Genomic DNA, 22,762 nt, shown 5'->3' with positions numbered 1-22,762 from the left:
AACAAAAAAGAAAATACTGATACCTTAACCTAAAAAAATCTCCATATGTCAAGACACTGTACCACATGTTATTCTAGAATCTACAAAAACCTATCGTTCAGAAAAAAACAAACGCGAATTTCTCAAACAATTTATGTTGAAGTCAAAAGCAGGCAAGATAGACCTTGTTGTCATGGAACTACATTGTCCACAATGCTTTCCTTCCTAAGCTGAAACTGAACTCTTCTGGCAAGATTTCCCTTGTGACAACTATTCAAAATTTCCTTGATGCCAGGAATGACTTGTACTTTATATGATTGCTTGTTTACATGGCTTCTTTCTGAGTCAGTCTTAAGGAATGTCTACATGTAACCATAAGCTCTAAGTAATGATATCAGTTAACCAAACAACTGCTCTCCTAATTCCTGAGAAGTCCATTAAGAAATTTCCTTGGTGCCTGAAATGATCTGTACATTATATGGCTACTTGTTTACATGGCTTCATTGTGAGCCATTCTTATGGAATTTCTGCTTGTAACCATAATACCTAACTAATAATATCAGTTAACCAAACAGCTACTCTCCTCATTCCTGATTTTTCCACTAAGAAATTAATTTCCCTTTCATAGCAAAGATCTAGAAAATACTCGGTGCTCTAATGAAAATACTATTGGCTAGTAACTAAGATGATTTTAATCTCTTCCAAAAATTCTGTTTATCATTGCAACATTCATTAAGACGAATAAATCCTTTATATAACTGAGAATGCCTCTTAAATGTATATTAGTTCATATACCAAAAAACATTCAGAACTGAATCTCCCCTTGAAAGAGCACTTTCGAATTTACGTATCCATATACCTAAGAGACCGCTGTTAACAATAACTAACCTTATTTAAAGGAACGCTTTCCTCACTGTTCATTTACCAAGACTAGAATTTTCATAAAAATCCCAAATATCCTCAAATAACGCATTCAGTGTCACTGCATCATTTACCTAATATACTATTGGTAAAAGTGCCACATTCACTTTAAAGTAACGCTGAGAATTTGAGTTTACTTATCAATTCATTCATCTACAATACATTTAACAATAATACCAAACTGCTCTGAAAGTAACACTTTCAATTTGGAACCTTCACGTGCCACCAGTGTCTTGAAATATGCAGAGATACCTTGATAATGATGCTCTTGATAAGATACTCTCCAGTAGTCACAGTATAACTTCTAATTGATGCATGTTTAATGTTAAGCAAGATGCATTATGGTCATGGCGAGCTTTGTACAATACTCAGAGAGATTCGTTGAATCGCTTGAAAAGAATGACAAGTTATTTATGCCATAAAGTTTGAGATAAAACTAATACAATAAATTCTGAAATGCCTCCTGTCTTAACAGTGCAAGCATTTCAATGCTTCAGGCTGAGATATCTCTCCTGTATTAAACGAAGCCTTTCAAAACCTTTAAGCTTTAAAGTATAAGTACCAGTGCTTACATAATATTGCAATAGCGCAAGACCTCAACACAATTACAAAATTAATCCCAAAGTAACTGATATAAATCAACAAAGAAACAAGCTATGGATTAAGGCTATATATATAAAAAGCTAAACCCCAAGTCCTTGCTATGAAGGAAGCTAGTTCAAGAATATCTATAAGATTCGTTAAAGATAAATAACAGAAAAGTTTGTACTTTAGTCTAAAATATTACCCACTTTATAAAGGTTAATACCTCTAAGGTTCTTCTCCACACAACTATTCCCAACTATATCTGCTGTCGCGAAGATGTTCCATGAAATCAGCGAAACCTATTCCGTCTAACTGATGAACTTTTTACTACTGATCATATATGAATGAACTGAAAATAAAAGCATAACCTACTATTAACCTCATGTGAAGTTCGTATCGTGAACAACGACCTCCTGGATACTGCAAATCAAAGCTGATGAAAAAGTTATCCTTAAAACACGTGCTTTTTTTTATATGAAATAGCAAAAATGTAGCCATGACTAATAGTGCAGCAGATTGATGGTAAATCGTTCAGATATTAAACAAATGAAATTTGGCACAAAATTCCTAAGATCGCTCTCTTAGAAAAGGCTGCTGGGTACCTGAAAATCCAAGATGGCGGCTATTTTTCAAAATGGCAAGCCATCTAACTGTAGATTCACTGGTTTGGGAGCATCTATTGGATGGAATATGCCAGTTTTTTTTTAAACCTCGACTTTTAGGTTATAAAATGTTCCATAAACATTTTATTGAAAACCCAGGTACTAAATGAAATAACCAAAATGGCGTACAAAATGGTTGCCATAAAAGTTTTTTTTTCTATCCACAGCGCTAGCAGACATAGAGACCAACTGTTTTATTTAATGGTATATTCATGTGATCAGACAGTTTAACTAATATGCTATTTTCAACAAAATAGTAATGGTATGGTCACATACAACATTGTGTCTAAGACTGTAACCATAAAAAGAAAAGTAATTTTAATACTGGACTAAACTGCAACCAATCTATGTATAGGTCTCTCAACCTACACCTTTGAAAAATTCGAGGATAAGGAGGTAAGGCATAGCATGACACGTTGGATGCTCAAGCTAGATTATCTACTGAAGAGAGGGCAATATTTATCTAGACTTCACATTTGCAAGTGCACAGAGCTGTGCAGGAAGACCCAGCTTGTAGCACTTGCACCTTTCCCGACAGCCTGCTTTGCATCCACATTTGGTAAGCTGTTGGCAACTCTTGGCTAAGGGCGAGTTGGTTGTCAGAGGACTTGCCATGCTTCACCAGACTTTTGCCATCCCCACTCAGCAGGGTTCTCTGGCTGTGGCTGACACTGGGTGGCCTGCCCCCACACAACCAGCCTAAAACTGCAGCACCTGGTGTGTTGGAGGAGAGCTCCTGGTTGGTGGAATGGCCTCATATGCCCTTTGTTTTCTGGCAAACATATCAAGTCTAGCCTCATCCACAGTGCCAGCAGTGCTGGATCTTTCATACATAAGTATGACAAACCTCTCCAGGACCTTCAGGTCACTCTCTTCCACTCTGAGAGGGTAGTGACTCAGTTTGGAGAACACAGTGGAGGCCTCTGGAAAGATGTTCCATGTCTGCCAGGCGGTCTTCTTGCCCTTGCTCCGGAAGGCTGACACTGTATCACAGCCTGTGAACGCATGGAAGAAGAGCATGCCATTCACCTTCTCCTGGCCCAGAGAGTTGCACAGGTCATGCACAGCAATCCAGCGCAGGCTCTGGCCTTGGCCAAATGCCACCCATAAGCTTCTCTAGCCCTAGATTGTGGAGAGTGGAGAAAGCACTGACTGCAACGACAAGAACATCTGTGTCATTTGCTTTTAACCGTGATGGTCTTGGCTCCATGTTCTGTGGCATATTTGGCATGGAGAAGATGCGGGTGTCAGCTTCCTCATGAGACCAGTTTTTCCAGTCCCTGAAGACTAGCCTCATGAGTGCTGAGGACAGCAGACCCTTTCGTGGCAATGACAACATTTTTGGCAGACATCTGGGCAACTTTGTCTGCCAGGAACTGGAACAACTCTGTCTTGTTGGCATCGTGTCTTAGGAAATTGCGCCAGTTGGATGGAATTGTGTTCTTGTCTGTCACCTTACGCCTTCCTCCTTGACCACGTTGGAGCCTGGTCTCAGCTTTGAGGCTGGATGTATTGTATACATCAAATACAAGATGTGATGATGTGTACTTGCTGCTATAGGATTGTATCACAGGCAAGAAGTCGCAAAGTGCATAGCCCTCAAAGGTCTTTCCTTTCTTTGGTGGCAAGGCATGGACCAAAGCTGATCCATCTACAATGAGGACATCAGTCTTTGGTTCTTTGTCTTCTAGTGTAACATGACTCTCAGGACCGAGGTCAGCTGAGACTTCTGACATGTGTACAGCCTACCACCCTCACTAAGGGAAGCTGGGAATGTTTGATTCTCGTGCTGGAAGAATTCCTGCAGATCACATTCACGGCTCTGACAGGATATAAATAGCTTTGAGAAAAGCTGGCAATCCTCCTTCAGAAGTTTCTGCTTTGACTGTTCTACAGGAGCAGCTTCTTGCCTGAAGAAGTCAGTTCTGTTCTTCTTTATCGGCTCATAGAAGGAGACTGCATTGTTTGCCAAAGAGTCTGAAAACTTCTGAAATTTAGTCTTTCGGCCTCTGTCAAGGTGTGTCTGTAGAAGTTCTGCTGAGCTGGGGTGGGCAATGTCTTTGTTGTCAATGGAATACAGATCCTGGCTCTCTTCCTGAAAAGGACTTCCCAAGTGTTGCAAAGCCAATGACAGCTTGCTGACTCTCTCCAAGAATGTCTTCTGTGCATGAGGTGTTTGTTCATGGTGTGTTGTCTGCTCATTAGACTCCTTACTTTGAACCTCTGGTTTCGTATGCAGACACCAAGCGGATGATCTCTGGGCCAGCCACCATCCATCTTCTGAGTGCTGACGGATCTTCAGTCAGCCCAATGGCTCCGCCATCAGCCTTTATAAAGGCATTGGTCTGCTCATGAGCTTGGTCAGGAGCCATTGCTGAGAATATCTTCGACTGGTCTTGTGCACAACAAAGTTGCCAGCCTTGAACTCCTTGTGCAACTCTGGGTGTGAACTCTCTAGGGTAAGCATGTCCCTGAGGTGAATAGGCAGCCAACGAGCATAGTTTGTATTATTGTTGGAAAAGAAGTAGGGTATCAGCTCATGCAATGCCTTGTAGTAGAGGACAAAATTGGCCTCACGGAAGGACCTGATCAGTAGGAATATCACAAGTTCCATAGACAACACCATGTGCCAGAAGTGGAACTGTGGACTCTGCTGTCTTCGAAGGTCACACCACTCCTCAAACTCTAATGCCTGCTCATTGTTGTTTGCTTTCTCAGCACAGTAGTCAGTGTATGCTGTCCTCAGGAGTTTGTACAAACTAGAGGCTGTAACCTGGTGCATCTGCCGTGTCCTGGTTACACTTTTGCAGCTGACAGGAAGGATTCTGCAGTTCCAGATGAAGCAACTCCTGCCTCCACCAGAGCTCCTGTCCAACCACTGCCATGAAGAAGAGTACCAAGAGATGTCATTGCTGCCATCTCAATGTGCAGACCACCAAACATTACCAGATACTTGTCTTCGCCATACTGATCAGGCCACTGCCACTGCAACCTGCTTTGCTACGGCATAGATTGGCTGATCAGCTGTGATTATGGGTATCTGGCCAGGGTTCAGAAAATCAGTGACATCCTGCACTTTCTGCATCACGTGTTTGATCGTAGCAACAGAATGAGCCTGATCACGCAGGAGAGGAAGCAATGAAGTTATGGTTACTTCAAATTCTGGGCTTCTCTTCATTGAAGCGTGATGAGCTGACCACGTCAGATTCACTGCATCATCTATTTCCTGGGTGACTATGACCTTGTCTAGCCACTGATACTCCAGTGCAAGCTGTGGCCCCAAGATATCTGTGGGTGGCTTTGGTATTGCAGTGTTTGGTGGCACAGGGTTCTTTGTTTGAAAGGAAGCTGGTGAGATGTTTGTGAATGTGTCCGGCAATTCAGGCACCGACCTCACTTTCTCAGGTGCAAACTTTAGTTGCTGTCTTTCCTGTCCAGTGTTCTCCTTGGTGGGGTGCTGAAATATGGAGATGCTAGTTCCATGGAAGGAGGTAGTGGCAGTAGTTGCAGATGGGTTGTGGTCGATGTTGTCCATCACTGCAGTGGTGAACAACCCTTTTCGCAGTACTGGGGACAGACCACACCCTCCTCCACATATTTGCTAACTGTGGCATCTCCTAACTGTGCAGAGACCTCCAGTACTCTGTCATAAGAGATACTGAGGCCATACTGATGTAGCATTTCAACCAGGTTTCTCTTCCTGGTTTTGGCATAGACTGAGAGTCCCATGTAGACTGGGAATGGTGTTTCTCTGTCTTTGGAGTGTCTATGAGTTGTTGCTCCTCTTTGTATCGGGGAGTAGCAGTTGAACTGCATGAGCTGTGCAATGGCCTGGTCTGACTTTGATGCTCCAAATCGTAACTGTGACTTGATGTCAGCCCCATGCTCAACCATCCCTACAAACTGGAGCAGGAGAGGAGGCACAGAATTTCGTATCACAAGCCTCAGAAAATGTGCCATCAAACCGTGACTGATGATCAAGTATAGACTTTCTGAGAATATTTGCTGCTTTAGCAATGATAACTGCCTCTGAAAGATCAGATGATTGAGCAAGTGCTTTTCCCACATCCTTTTGAAATAGGCAAGTAATACATCTCTGCCAGATTTATGAGCCTCAAGTTCTGGAATTTCTGCCAGAAGTTTGTCTTTGAGTCTCGTGGAATTTACACTTGGTGACTCTACACCTAATTGTTCCAGACGTTGTTGGTAGAGGTGGCAAATATCTGCCAGCCGAAATGTGACTGGATCATCTGAACAAGGTTGTTTTCAACAATGTATGTCATCAGTTCTGACAGAACTAGTGGATACACATCTGATTCTGACTCAGTGCTACCTTGGTCTTTCTCAAGGCTCCTCAGGTAGGACCTTTTTCTGTTTGTAGAGGGCACAAAGACAGGCATGGTGATTTTAAACTCCTGTGCAATGACATCCCCACCAGTCAACTTAGCAAGGAGCTTGCCATCACTAAGTATCTCTGCACATTCACGCAATTTCAAGTCAAGGCCCTTAGTACTAGCCTGTCTGAGATCAGATGCAGGTGCCACTTTCTCACAGAAAATGCAAACTTCATTGTCATGACTGGTTCGGCGCAGTTTTTGCACGACTAGTCTCAGTGTTGCTGGTCTGGTCATTGGATTGTCGCTTTCTTGCACGGTCCAGTTTAGTGTTGTTAAACAACAAGCGACAGTTCACATGGTATTTTGCTGCATTTTTCCTGAGAGTGGCCTCTATGCCATCACCTTCATCCAGCCTTGCTGGATCCATTATCAGTGGCATTTCATTAATTTCACTGAACATGGGAATGTTCCTTGCCAGCATTGTGTACCCATCATGGTCTAGGACATGATGGCTTGGAGGTGATGTCAAGTGCTCACCTCTTTTGTCCTTCTGACAAAGACAACACAAACTCCAGTTTGTTTTTCTACTGCTCAATATTGGATTGGCATCACATTCTGCCATGATTTCACTTTTGATTAAGGCCGAGGGTTATCCTTTTACCACCTTAAACAAAGCACACATTCCTGTATGGGGATTCAACTAGGTTCGGTCTCCTACACCTAGCCCGATCATTCATCCAGTGCCATTTAAGTCCCGTGTGATCTGTACACCATCCGGGTAAGTACATGAACCATCATGTGCAGCCCCCCCATACCCTTGGCTCGGCTCTCCGCGCTGGCACATCCTGTCTATTCAGGTGCGGCTATCTAACTATAGCTGGTCTGGGGCTGTTAGAAAGCATTTGGGACACTAAACTAAACTATACTACAACTACTAGTCTAAGACTACAGGATTAGTAAAGCTGGATTAGCTGGCACTGAACCCCATGCTGAGTTACACAGCAGTGATGTCACCAGTGTGCCCTGGTTGTGTGCAGACATACACTCTTTTACATTTATTAATTTTCCTTCAAAATTGATGAGTTATTCGAAAGAGATGGCCTCATTAGGATCTAAAACCACAGAAACCAAGATCCATGCTTAAAACGATAATTGTTGAACGGGCATTATTTCTCATTATAATTATTGTTTCTACCTTTTCTTGGCAGCCATATAGCCCCCATATTTAAAGGTAAACTGTACTGGGAAGCTACAGAAACATAATATTCACAAGAAATAGTATGGAAGAGCTTTACCATATTGTTAGAAGCAAATACATGCCATTCTAGTGAAAAATTAGCCAAAATCTGTCGATACTGGCCGCCATCTTGGAATTTGGCCGCCATATTAAATTTTTTGCGTGGCCAGCGCCCCTTTTCTGATAGAGGAACTTTAAAGAGCACTTGTGCAAAATTTCATGCTTGTTTCACTATCTGAACGATTCTTATGAAATATGCAATTATCTGCTGCACTATATCTAACAGCTGATATTACGCTAAGATGGAATTTACTGTGTTATGTACTAAGGTACTTGGTAGATGATGTCAACACTGCTGAGAAGTTTTAATGAAGATTTTGTATTTCAAGACATGACTGTATCAAATATAGGCTATGTATCCTGAAACAATGTTTTTTTTAATATTAAACTTACGAATCTTATGCAAATAAAAATGTATCTTGAAAAATGCCAAGTAGATAATATCGAACATGAAAATTGAATCAACTATGTATCCGGACACCCCAAGCTAATTGTGGCTGCCAAGAAATTAATACTATATTCAAGTTAAAACAAAACTATGTATCCTGAAACGTACAGAAGAACTCATAGCCAATAGTCATTTTAAACTAGTAAGAAATTGAAATAAAACTATCTTGAAATACATTGAAATATTTAATTTATGGATCTTACGTAGAAAGGACTATGTATTTTGTTGTATACTGACGTACCACATAGTTATTGTTAAACTTACAGGAAAATTAAGCAACAATACATACATGCCAAGACATTGATCTGCCTAATAGCTGGTAGATAAATTCAAATGGAAAATAAGCCATGTATCCTGGCGTATAATGAATTAACTGACAGCAGATACCAAAGTGACAAGAAACTTAGCGAGACGACTAAGCATCCTGAAGCATACTGAGCAGTAATTATGTTACCCGATAATGAACTAATAAAAATTCCAGGTAAGTGCTCATTAGTTCAGATTGTGAGATGATATTATGACCTTTAGGTAAAATAGTCTATACATCCTGAATAAAACTGAGTTACCTGATATGTACATTAAACTGAGAAGAAATTAACTTAGGAAATATATATTGAAATATTAAACCAATAGCAGATTTCAGTAATAGAATATCTCTCCTGGACGGCAGTGAACTACTTCATATGATAAAGACTTATATAGTTGCTACTTTGAAAATACAAGAAGCAAAGATGAACTCTACTCGACTTTGGGTCAATAGGCACAGCTATGACCCTGATTAACTAACACATGCTGGCCAATAGGCACTGTTATCACCCTGATAAACTAACACTTGATGATCAATAGGCACTGCTATGACCCTGAAAAAGCAACACTAGCTCGTGACTTGATAGTACTTTGCAGTACTATCATAGTTTTAATAGTCAATTTCTTTAAGATTATAATCGCCCTATGTGAAAGTCTGGGAGTTTAACATTTATATTAAAGGAGTAATTTGTTTCTCCTGGGTGATCCTGGCTTAAGACAGCATCAGAATGAAGAGGTTTTTAATTAGAGCACTTGCAGCCTGTCACACCTGACTTATATAGCTTCCTCATTTATATCATTTCTTGAAATAACTACCTTTCACCGACTTTTTTCTTCATAAAAATAGTTATGCGATGTCATATTCTGTCCTTGTGGCTTTTTCTGCAGCAGTAATTTTGGCTGTTGTCTTCTCCCAATATCTGTTTAAAAGTTTGTAGTATTCCTGATTTATAGAAATTCCCAGGGGCTGTATTTAATCTTCTGCCTACTTTATACACCATCAATCGATTCATTTGCTTTCATTTCACCCAGAAAGCCCTGTAGCAATGAGCCTGCAAAGTAAACAAATCTCTGTAGAAAGCAGAAATTACTTGAATACTAAGTGACAAAGTTTAAACCTTTCCATAATGAGTTGTAATAATAGTTTTTCGTGCTTCCTGACTTAATGCAGCGTAGTGTGGTAAGTGACAGTGACACCAATTAAAATGGGAAAAATATAAGTAAAAACTATATTGTAAAATTTATACAGTTAATGGCAGATAGCTAATAAACATTAAAACACTCAGTCTTGCTGGCCTGGAATGTCATTTTTAATTAAAGCTCACCTCAGTGCTATAAAAAAATAAACTATAACCCCTTTTGCAACACAAAATACACTACAAATGACTTTTTGAATTAGTGCCGTAACAACTCAATTTTGCCACACTAAAGGTTTAATCAGTCTGGTTCTTAACTACAATCACTGTATTGTTGTGTCACTGCACCCTTGTTACTTCAGGTCAATTGGTTGAAATGGCTTTGAAACAAATTAGATTCTAAGCTGGTCATAACAGTATCACAGACCTTTTCTAATATTTCCCTGAAAAACAAAGAACCAGGTTTACTGGGTGTCCAGTACAGTACGCATGCCGAGCAAAGATTACAATGAATTACTTAAAAGAAGTAAGATGAAAGAAAGAGGATATGAACGGAGGTATAATAAAATGAAAGAAAGGGGTTGCAGCCAGGGGCCGAAGGGACGCTGCAAAAGAACCTGATAATGCCTAAATTGCACAGCGTTGCAGGTGCACTGATAAATTTTCTGGAGTTAGGACAATTGGTCGTAAACATATTTGCCGTAGGACAATTGATTGTAAGACTTTCTGGCCGTAAGAAAACTTGCCCTTACGGATATTTTTTGCCGCTGGACATTTCAACTGTAAAATGTATATTTTAGTTTTAGTCTTATTTCTTTAGATATCAAGTAACTATATTCATATAGTTATCTTGAAGATATATTTATCACTTTTCATTGATTTTCATGTATTCATTTAATTATAATTATATATTTTGCTGGATAAAAAACTGAAGACCACACACTTTATTTAAAAAGTTTTCTAAAAAAAAAATTCAAAGCTAAAAATCATGTAAGTTCATAGCAATTGCTCGTAAATAATGTTGTTTTTGCATTTTGATAAATAACCTCTGACAATACTTGTATGCGCTTATAAACTATTGTTTCTTGACTGCTGTTTCACCTCTTTCTGCACGATTATCTTCTTTTAGAAAGATATTCTTCATTTTTCAATACATTGATGAGTTTCCATAAATTTGGATGCGTATTGGTCACAGATGCTTGAAGCGCATTATGGAACCCTTCTACTCCATTGTTGGTATTAGCCAGCTGATCTAGGGTTCTTTGATAAACATTCCAAAGTTCGATAGGAAAAGTTGGAGAAACTCTACGACGACTGGTCCCTCCTCTCTCTCCCCCAATGTAATGAGTTTCAAAATATGCAACTAGTTCTTGTGGTAAGTCATCGTCATCAACCAACTCTATAAATGCATCAATGATGTCTGAAGGCAGTATGAATGCAAGTGCCATAAGGCTCTTTACTTTTGTATTAAAAGCACAATCACTTTGATATCGCAACCTTAAGCCCAATATCTGTCACTTTTTCTGTAAACATTCTTACAGAAATGAAAATAACAGCCAGTTACATTTGCAGAAGGGAAAATGTCAGAAAAACTTAAAAAACTAGGTGGTTTGAAATCAATCATTAGATTTTCAGGTTCTAGGGACTCGAGTAAATCTTTTAACCTTTTGAAAAAACGTATTGTAAGATTCCTTAGTCTTATTCTGGAAGGAGACCGTAAACTCGTGGGATGCATGCATGTCCTATGTTGACATGTAGATTATATAACTGATAGAAGATTTCACTGACAAACCTTAAATGTTCCATAATGCCCAATTTCAATGTCTTTCTAGATCGTGTAATATTTTGCAGTATACCAAAGATCAACATTCTGTTTTCATCTTGAATTCCACTACCATAAAGTAAAATTCTTTCTCCGTTCTGTAAACACGCAAATTCTTCGGGAATTACATAACCGATTCTTGTTCTTGGAATAGGAGGGCCTTTTCTTCTTTTTGTCTCCATCTTCTTATGTTTTCTTGACAAATTTGAAGTTGATGGCATAAGAGAGCGTCCTGCATTTTCTAATTCCTCGCATGCAGCACCAATCAATGATCTTGAAGCTAGCTGGGATTTCAGTGCATTTTCTTTCATATGTGCAATTGTTTTTTTGCATTTTATGATTGCTTGGGTTCGCTGGATGGGTATGCTCACTTACAGTTTTACAGATTGAAATCTCTTCAACATTCCGTCTTGTATGTACTCTTGCTTTGCAGTTTTTTCAACACACTTCCAATAAACCTTGCCTCCATATTCTCTTTCTTGCCTGTAAATGAAGTTGGAATCATCTACGAGCTTATCACAACCTCTGGTGCTTTTGATAGTGTACGGCATCGTAGGGGTTTAAGTTTCAACTGATAAAAGTAGATAATACAAAGGTTTAAGATAAAAAAAAAAACAAAATAAAAAATATGGTAAACTACCGAATCTGTAATGACCCCATTTAAACATTTAACGACGGTTGTCAAAATTTATAACGACCCTTCTCACTCCTCACTCACCACTTTCCTCTCTCTCTCTCTCTCTCTCTCTCTCTCTCTCTTTCTCTCTCTCTCTCTTCTCTCTTTTTCATTCATTCTTTTTTTAATCTATACATGACAAAGCATGTACATTTTACGGCGAAATGTCCTTGCGGCAAAATATCCGTACGGCAAGTTTTCTTACGGCAAAATGTCTTACAATCAATTGTCCTACGGCAAATTTGTTTGCGGCAAATTTGTTTACGGCAAATTGTCCGGTCTCCGCGCTATCTACCCTACGAGGTAAATGGAATGTGGTTTATGAGAATATCTTTCTGTGCAAATGCTAAGTAGAGGCTACTGTCTTATGATCAATATACCATTTTCATACAGATTATATACTTAAGAAATATCTAAAATGCAGAATTTCTAACACTGATCGTGTTTATATAATGTAAAGTGGCATTTCTGGTTCAAAGTTTAGACCCCAGTCATCAGCAGATCTTATTAACCTATTCTTAGCACAATGGTCTTACTTTTAAAAAAGAATTACTTTTCAGTAACTTCAGCGTTTTTATTGCAAAATTGACATGAATATTTTACGAAACATAAATATAAATTATTGCATTCGTATCCACCCTTGAATTGTCGACAGATTAGTGGGCTTATTTCTGAAGATTATCTGACCAGATACAAAAATAAACTCACTGATTGCAGTGGTTGAATCCTTCCACGTGGTGAGGGTTGAGGAGCATCCTGCGCCGACACCAGTTCCTGGTCCCTAGTTCCTGGTCCCTAGTCCCTGGTTCTTGGTTCCTGGTTTCTGGTTACTGGTTTGTGGTTCCTGGTTCTTGGTTTCTGGGTTCGTGATTCCTGGTCCATGGTTCCTGGTACTCGATCCCTGGTCCCTGATTCTTGGTTTCTGGTTCCTGGTCCATGGTTCTCGGTTCCTTGTCCATAGTTCCTTATCCATGGTTCGTGGTTACTGGTCTATGGTTCGTGGCTCGTGGATCCTGGTTCCCTGGTCCCTGGTCCATGGTTCCAGGCTCGTGGTCGATGGTTTCTGGTCCCTGGTTTTCGTTTTTTGGGTCCTGGTTTTTAGTCCATGGTTCCAGATTCCTGGTTCTTGATCTCTGGTCCTGGTCCTGTCCTGGTCCCTTGTTCCTGGTTCTTGGTTCCTTGTTCTTGATCCACAGTTCCTGGAACCTGGCTCTCATTTTCTGGGTCCTGATTCTTGGTCCTTGGTTCCTGAGTCTTGGTCCCTGGTTCCTGGCTCTTGGTTCCTCGTTCTTGGTCACGGTCTCTGGTACTTGGTACCTAGTTCCTGGTTCTTGGTTCCTGGTCCATGGTTCGTGGTTCGTGGTTCCTGGTCCCTGGTTCTTGGTTCGTGGTCCCTGGTTACTGGTTTGTGGTTCCTGGTTCCTTGTCCATGGCTCCTGGTTCTTGGTTCCTGGCCCATGGTTCCTGGTTCCTGATCCAGGGATCCTGGTTCCTGGTCCATGGTTCCTGGTTCGTGGTCCATGATGCCTGGTCCATGGTTCCTGGTTCTTGATCCCTGGCTCCTGGTCCTGGTCCCTCATACCTGGTTCCTTGTTCTTGGTCTACGGTTTCTGGTCCCTGGCCTCTGGTTCCCAGTTGCTGGCCGTGGCTTATGGTTCCTGGTCCATGTTTCTGATTTCTGATACCTGGCTCCTGGTTCATGGTTCCTGTTTCCTGGTTCCTTGTTCTTGATCAACAGTTCCTGGTCCCTGGCCTCTGGTTCCTGGTTACTGGCCGTGGTTCGTGGTTCCTGGTCCATGTTTTTAATCCTGGTACCTGGCTCGTGCTTCGTGGATCCTGGTCCCCTGGTCGCTGGTCCATGGTTTTTGGTTCGTGGTCTATGGTTTTTGGTCCCTGGTTCCCGTTTTCTGGGGCCTGGTTCTGGATCATGGTTCTTGGACCTTGGTTCCTGATTCCTGGTTCTTGATCCCTGATTCATGGTCCTGGTCCTGTCCTGGCCCCTCTTTCCTGGCTCCTGGTTCTTGATTCCTTGTTCTTGGTTCACGGTTCCTGGTCCCTGGTTTCTGGTTGCTGGCCCTGGTTCGTGATTCCTGGTACATGGTTTCTGATTCCTGGTACGTGGTTCTTGGTTCATGGTTCCTGACCCGTGGTTATTAATCCACGGTACCTGGTCCATGGTTTCTGGTTCTTGGTCCTTGATTCCTGGTACCTGGTTCCAGGCCCTTGCTTCATGGTTCCTGGTTCCTAGTTCTTGGTTCCTGGCTCTGGCCCAGGTTCCTAGCTCCTGGTCCTTGATTCCAGGTTTCTGCTCCATTGTTCCTAGTTCCTGTCTCCTGGTCCATGATTCCTGGTCCATGGTTCCTGGTATCTGGTTCTAGGTCCTTGCTCCATGGTTCTTCATTCTTAGTTCTTGGTTCCTAGTTCCTGGTCCCTGATTCCTGCTTTCTCCTCCACTGTTCCTAGTTTTTGTCTGCTGGTCCCTGGTTCCTACAGTCGTTTCGACACACCCATGAAGTCGCTTTGATACGAGCCCAGCAGTTTCAGTTAAGCGAACACTCAAATTTGACTGATAAAAAAAAAAAAAACATTAAATTTAATTAACAAAACTGGAACAAAATTTAAGTGATTCAAATATTTCGCATCTTGATTCTCTAATAATTTCTCGATTCTAATTTGCTAAAAATATCTCAAGTATTTTTTGTAAATCTAAATGTGTAGGGAAATAATGATTTATTTCGCGATTCTAATTTATTACAAAAAAAAAGTTTAATATTAAAACAAAATTAACAAACTCTCCGAAATGGACCAAATAATATTTTCGATTTACTAAGAGACATATCTTAGTTCTCTGGGAAGGGATTGAGCTGACAGGTTTACAGGAGAGAGAGAGAGAGAGAGAGAGAGAGAGAGAGAGAGAGAGAGAGAGAGAGAGAGAGAGAGATATTGAAGTGAACCGGCCTTAGGCCTATGTTTTTAGGCTTCCAAGCAAAGACTTGTCTGTAAAGAAAAAAGAATAATCTATATACATTAATTCATTATATATAATCAATAATTTATCAGAATAGAATAGAATATACAATTTAGGCCGAAGGCCAAGTGCTGGGACTGATGAGGTCATTCAGCGATGAAAGGAAAATTGAGAGCAAAAAGGTCTGAAAGGTTAAGTAACAGGAGGAAAACCTCAAACCAGTTGCACCATAAATCAATTGTTGTTAGGAGAGGGTGGAAGAACAGATGGAAGAGAGAATATGAAAGGAAGTACAGTAAAAGGAATAAAAGGGGTTGCAGCTGATTTCAAATTTCTCTCTTCATAACAGGAAAAATGCCTAACTATCATTCAGTAATGTCTACTGCAACTGACAGTAATTATCATTGCCAATTTCCGATATTAAATAAGACACTGAATTTATCTTATACTCGTAGTTCAGAATCTGCACACGATTGACATATTGTAACAGGCAGTGTGTCATTTCCTTCATAAAATACAGCTGATATTTTGGTGGTTCTATAGTAGGCGGCTACCTACCTGTTTCTACACTGCTTCGCCGTGTTTAGTACTAGCCCCTCGGGATCAAATGTCATAGCTAAGCCCATTTGATCACATTTGATTTAAATAAGGGGCTAGTACTAAAACAAGGCGAATTGCATTTGAGCCCTTAAATAGACATCTTACTACAGTAGCACCGATACTTTAAATATCAATTGCGTCAAGATTTTGCAGCATTTATTTCAGCTACTTAATGTATTGGAGTGAACTTTTTTTATATAACATTTCGCATACCTCCATTAATGATAAATGATTGACTCGACCAATCATTACATTCTCATAAAGTATTTCCTTTAGATGGGCAAGCAGCAGAGTGAGGAAAACGAACAGTTTTGACACAGTCACATTGCCTCACTTTTGATTACATTTCCCAGACTAAGTCTGGCCGAAAAAATAAGGCCACATGCAAGTTGGGCACTTGAGAAAATTGATGTTATCTTTTTTCAGACGTCAGCAACTCTAGCGAACTATGAAAAATTGTCACCATTAATTTCATAGCTCGCACCCTATATCTGTTGTATGAAGGTATTTCATCAGAAATTCCCTCATGTGTTTGGTTATAAGGACTGTGTTTGGAACTCAGTCAGAGTTTGGTTGTGACATCTTCATTTTCTCCATGGCTGTAGAATAAGACTGTTTTTGGAAGATCAGACCAATGTTCTGCAGGAATTCAGACAAACTCCATAGTGGTTTTTCTTGTATTTAGTATAAAGACTATATACAAAAGAATACAATTGGTCTGCACAGGATGATCTCCCATGTCGATTTAATATCTAAGCTTTCACACTTTTACATAGCAAGACTAAGATTCACACACACGAACAAACATATGACCTCGTTTCCAAGGACTTCCCACGGCTACGTGACTTTGCCTCCAGCTCTGATCAGAAAGAGAACGCTGAGCCTATGCAAACGCATGCTAATGTATGATGACGCATTGTCTTTAAGATACTACACAGGTACTTATTGATGACGTTTGCGTCTGGTTTGATCGCACTGAGATTTCGCAATAGCATTCCTTTCATGTGCGACAGATATATATATATTGGGAAGTATCTTAGATTTACTAAGAAACGTAGTTTATTTAAATGTGGCATAAATGAAATATGACATTTGCTCGGCCACGTAAAACACAATAGGAACGAAATCACCAAAACAGGCATTCACTAGCTAAGCATAAACTCTCAGAAAGCAAAAGAAAATATACGCTTCCAAAAATCATTATACTCAAAATGTGAATGAGGATACATAGTAATTACTGAAGACAGCAAATACTGAAATATGTTGCATATTTGTGAACACAAGTCTTACTAAAATGTAGCAAAGTGAGAAAAAAAAGGTAAGTTATATAACTCAAATATTGATTATACTGATAATGCTAATGATTAACATATAAATCATATATAGATAATGTAATCCGGATAAATCAAATAAAATAATGCAATTCAGAAATGATAATGCAATCCTGAAATGATAATGCAATTCGTATACGAAGTAAAAACATTTGTGCACAGATTATATGAATACACTTGCAATGATAGAGATTGAAATCAATGCTTAAAAAATGTATCCAAAAGTAATAACCATATGGTAGGTTTATATAAACAAACAGTTATCCTGATAGATTAATCAGTATGGACAACCAAATTACTAAATGCAAAATGTTGAATGAACAACATGCTACTACACGCAATTGATACATACATATGTAGTATAGGTTATTAAAGAAATAAATGTAGATAAATGATAACACCAGAAATGTTCAGCTCTTCCTTACATATATTACCACCGAAAATAGAACCTTTTCAGTCTTTCTCTGTGTATACGAGCTTTAATGAAAAAATGGCCAGTAATTCCATTATCGAACTCGGAACATATAATTGCGCCAGTCCAACGTTGACCTTTGAGAATCAGCAGATTTCGCAATGGTCTCCTTCATCTCTCGTGCTTTTTTCCAAAACATTACGCTGACGATTACGCCTACGGCTCCCAGCAACATACCAACGGCAATTAATGTGTAGAGGAGAAGAAAATCATGGTGATCAGAAGAATGGCTCGCAGGAGACAGCAAGTCTAATGATGCAATAGCGTTTTCGACGGGCCTGCTGTAGGGAATTGTTAGACCTTGCAGCCTAGTGTTTCCCACGATGTGTTGATGAAGAAATTACGCCCATGGATGATCGATGTCTAGCTCGGATGAAGAGTGACGACGTTGTTGCAATGCAGCCATCATTAACGACGAACATGTGTCCTGTTGTCCTAGTACCATCTGGGCAAGTGACGATGTATGGTTCTGCAGAGAAGACGAATGACGTGCCATTCACGAGCCTGTGACGAAACTGATTGTCACGATACCGTACTAAACCAGCCAAACAATGTTCACGTGTATGGGGAGAGGTTCTGTTAAGTACCAAGTCCAATTCGCATGAATTCAAGGACGTAACGGATACATTCAAGAATTCAAACAAATCGATCCTGCACACTACATTATTCATAACATCATGGCAATCATTTAACAGTGCTTGGTCTCGAACTACCGTAAAAGCTTCCTTATTGGCGGAAACCAATACTAGAGCTGACAGATTATTAATAATAGGTGTCGAGACGTTAGATACATACGTGGGAAAAGGCGAAATTTTATACGCTTTCCACGCGTCTGATGGGTTGAAAGGAATGTCGATTACGATCTTATCAAGGTCAACTTTAACTGTGATCAAGCTGTAATAAAATTCAACTTTATGAAAATCTACTACTGGAACATAGCGCATTTTATCGTGAGCATTATTGATAATCTGAGTAAGATCCTTAATCGGTAACAAATGAGGAGACAACACGCCTTTAGCAGCAAGTGTTATAGCTTCCATGTAATCTTTTGATTTTTCGATAAAGCTTGAAACTCTCGAGTATACATGATTAATTTTAGCATGATAATACATCAAAGTTGCTAACAAAACTTGAGTGTCATGAACCTGATTGAAACGTCGTGACTGTTCATTTACTTTACTGATTACGCTGTTCAAAGTTTGAATTTGTTTGTTTAGTTCTCCTGCTAATACCTCTTGTTGATGTTCCAGATTTTCGATTTTAACCCCGTGATCGCGAAGTTTCAAATGATTTGAAATCCCTAACCCAAGACCTGCTACGGAACCAACCAAATTTAATGCCGCTAGAACAAGTGGGTTACGCCTTTCTGTAACGTCATGAGGTATTGACCACATTAGCAAATCACGAGCCAAGATTTCAGCTTCGCATGTTTTATTCCTTAATTCCCAGAAAAGCATATTAATTGTGTCACTGACTTGATTAGGCGACGTTGGATCACTGCTAGCTAAGAATGATTTATGCAAGTCTGCCAGAGATTGATAAAAAAAGAGTCAATTCTGATTTCAAAGTCATTACTTCATTTTCGCTAGTAAAAATGGCGTTCATATTGACTTCTAAAACTATATTACTGCCAGTTAGAAAGAAATTATTCATTTCCTCTACTATAGAACCATGATGTAAAGTTATTTCAGAACTCTTCCCAGCTACGATAAACATTGAGAGGAATAGTGCATGGTATAATTTGACAAGCTTCATGTTGGAGCCTGCAAAAAAAAATAACTTGTAAATAATGAAACAAAAACATCGCATCATTCAAATGATGTAAAAATTCACACAATAATTAACTTTTTCATAACAAACCATTGTCTTAAGCTCTCACATGAGAGATAGATACTGTTCGAACATCCGTTGAATCGGACTGATTCCGAATTTTAAGTCGGTTACCTATTAAAACTTCTATAACTATGAAAGGACCTTCAAACTTAGGCAATAATTTCCAATTTAGCCCTTTTCTAACATAGACCTGTACATATACTATATCTCCTTCTTGGTAAGGCTTTGTGACCTTAGCTTTTTATCATGTGCATTCTTCATTAACACTTGAGCCTGTAAGAGGTTTTGATAAAGTGTTTGATATCTACTTCGGCTAACATCTATTATATCCTTCAATTGATCTGATAAACTAGATGTCGGGGATAAGATGTGAAAAGGTGACCTAGCAGGTATCCCATAAACAACTTCATGGGGAGACATACGGATTGAAGTATGATAATTGTTATTTAGGGTACTGGACACAGTGGGTATTGCAATATCCCAGTTTGGGTCCATACCGCCTATGTTTACACGCAGTATGTCTAGCACCTTTCTATTAACCCGTTCTACCAATCCATTAGATTCAGGATGGTATATCATCGTATTGACTTTCTTTATTTGCAGAATTTCGCACAATGAGTTAAGGAAGTGATTATTGAATTCTCCACCTGAGTCAGAGATTATTATATTTGGAATTCCATGTCTGCATATATAGCACTCGTAAAACTTCCTAGCGCACTCAATGGCTGTTTTACTTTTAGTGGTATTAATTCAGTATACCGTGTAAGGGCGTCAATTATAACCAAGAGGTTTTATTCCCTGGTCTGTCTCGTAAAATCCTGTCAATAAATCAAGGTGTACCCTTTCAAAAGGTTTGCTAGGCACGGGATAAGTTCCGAGACCTACAGGATTCTTAGTATGGCCCTTGTGACGGAAACATATATCACAGTTTTTAATATATGTCCTAATATCTTTTAACATAGTAGACCAGTAAAATAATGACTTGGCCTTTTGAGAGGTTATTTCGAACCCAGGATGACCATGCAAAGGATGGTTGTGAAGCCATTTCAGAACGATTGGGATTAATGTGATAGGTACAACCACCTGGTCGTTAGTTAACTGTGTTGAACTCCTGGTTCTTCTAGCCACGGATCGGCATAGAATGTTATCCTTAATCAAGAAATATTGATTCGTATATTTCACATATTCCTTATCATCTGGATTCCTATTTAATGCATCTATTATTACTCTTAATTTCTGATCTTTCATTTGTTCTTGTCGTACTGAATCTAGATTCCATTCTATATCTGTAATATTCTCTGTTGTTTGGGCTAAAGATTGACCATTTTCGATAGCAATTTTCATAGCTTGCGAAGGAATTGGAATTTCTTCTAGATCAGCGAAAGGTATTGAGTGTGTTGGTACTGGGTTACGAGATAGCGCATCTGCGATTACGTTTGCTTTACCGGGTAAGTATCCAATTTTAGCTCCAAAGTCCTGGATAATCATGTGCCACCGAGTTCTTTTAGGACTATGATTGAAACCTTTAAAAAAAAGTCAGTAAGGGGCTTGTGATCAGTTAGAACCTTGACACTATACCCATAGATTATATATTTAAAATGTACCAACGAATTAGCAATGGCGAGGCATTCCTTATCTATTACTGCATATTTCTTCTCAGACATTTTTAATTTGCGAGAATAAAAAGCAATGGGGAAAAACTTATTGTCATGCCACTGGAGTAACACACCTCCTACTCCTTGATCTGATGCGTCGGTTGCAATAATAAACTCTTTAGTAAAATCGGGAAACTTTAAAATAGGAGCAGAACTGATTTTTTCTTTCAAGGTATCAAAAGCAATTTGATGTTGGGATTCCCATTTAAAAGTTACGTCCTTCCTTATGAGATCAGTTAAAGGAGCTGCTATTACTGAATAATCTCGGATAAACCGACGATAATAACCCGAAACCCCGAGAAATTGCTGTATGGCTTTAACATTAGTAGGAACGGGAAATTTACTAATAGCAGAGATTTTTATCATGGACTACTTTAAGACCTTGCCGAGATACCATGAAACCCAAATAGACTAATTCGTCTTTAAAAACTCACATTTAGAAATTTTTACTTTTAGATGATGTTCTCTTAACCTTTGAAGGACTATTTCTAGTTTACTTAAATGCTCCTCCAAGGTGTTGGAAAATATGACTAAATCATCCATATAAGCATGGAGAATATTCCCTAGTAAATCTCCGAACACTATATTGATCATTCTAGTGAACGTAATAGGAGCACAACGTAGCCCAAATGGCATACGTAGGAATTCATAGTGACCTCTAGCTGTACTAAAAGCAGTGTACTGGGTACTATCCTTAGCTAAGGGTATCTGGTGAAAGCCTTTAAGTAAGTCCAAGGAAGTAAAAATTTATTCTGTCCTAATAGAGACAAAATATCATCTGTGCAAGGTACTGGGAAACGATCAGGGATAGTTTGGTCGTTGAGCTTGACTGAAAGTCAACACAAATCCTCCAGGTTTTGTCCTTTTTGGTACTACTATCAAGGGGAAAATTATAAGGGCTGTTAGATTTCTTAATAACCCCTCTTTTAACATTTTATCTACCTCAACATTGATTTCATTCAGAAATTTGGCCGGTAGACGATATGAAGGTACGTAAATGACCTGGTCCTTATCCTTTAAACGAATTTGATGTTCGATGACTTCCGTTTTGCCTAAAGCTCCAGTACTAGTAGAAAAAACATCACTATATTTGGATAAAAGATCAAAAAATTTCTTGCTTATATCCCTATCTAAGATGTCTGCTTCGATTTTGCCTTTAATTACCTTTAAAAGAGATTCGTCTGTTGCTGATTCAGTGGAGTTAATTTCAGCAACTGTAAGGATTCGATGTTTATATGCTTCGATATTGACAATATGTTGATTTTCATGTACTGTTAAAGCAGCATTTAAGTGATTAAAAACTTCAATGTTAACCCGATGATCAGAATTTACTGTGTATAATGCTTGCGTGACTGAAAGCCCATTGATCTTTAAAGTATCAGGAAGAATTAAAACCTCTGAGCCTGGCAATTTTCTTTTAACCTTGACCGTGAGATACGATGGTGTGTTTGGCTCAATGGTTTGTGCGAACGCAGCAAGGACGGGTGCCTGAGAGTTATGTTGGGTTGCTGTAACAATATCATCGCTTATGAGACAAGTGACTGGCTCTTCGATATACGTTATCTTCTTACTCTCTGTCTCCTTCTGATCCAAAACAGATTTCAATGTGTGTGAAGACTGATAGAATTTCCCTTTTATAAACACTCCGTGTTTTGCGGGTGTTAAAATTAGGTTATGTAATGACATTGATGGATACCCCATAATAACTACTGGGTACATATTAATATTGCCAAC

General features: G+C 39.3%; 1 protein-coding gene across 1 annotated transcript; it reads right to left on the bottom strand.

Moving 5' to 3' along the window:
* Positions 1 to 13,745: 13,745 nt before the first annotated feature.
* LOC136827866 (golgin subfamily A member 6-like protein 6) lies at positions 13,746 to 14,525 on the bottom strand. The gene has a single exon (XM_067085326.1). The coding sequence runs from the start codon at positions 14,523 to 14,525 to the stop codon at positions 13,746 to 13,748; it is 780 nt and encodes a 259-aa protein (XP_066941427.1).
* Between the last annotated feature and the right edge of the window lie 8,237 nt (positions 14,526 to 22,762).

This window comes from Macrobrachium rosenbergii, chromosome 42 (genome assembly GCF_040412425.1).
Source record: "Macrobrachium rosenbergii isolate ZJJX-2024 chromosome 42, ASM4041242v1, whole genome shotgun sequence".
In the NCBI taxonomy this organism is placed as follows: domain Eukaryota; kingdom Metazoa; phylum Arthropoda; class Malacostraca; order Decapoda; family Palaemonidae; genus Macrobrachium; species Macrobrachium rosenbergii.
This window is presented reverse-complemented; position numbering and strand designations above follow the sequence as displayed.

Coding starts and splice junctions, on each gene's coding strand:
- LOC136827866 (XM_067085326.1), bottom strand. CDS start 14,525: ATGGACCAGGAATCATGGACCAGGAGACAGGAACTAGGAACAATGGAG.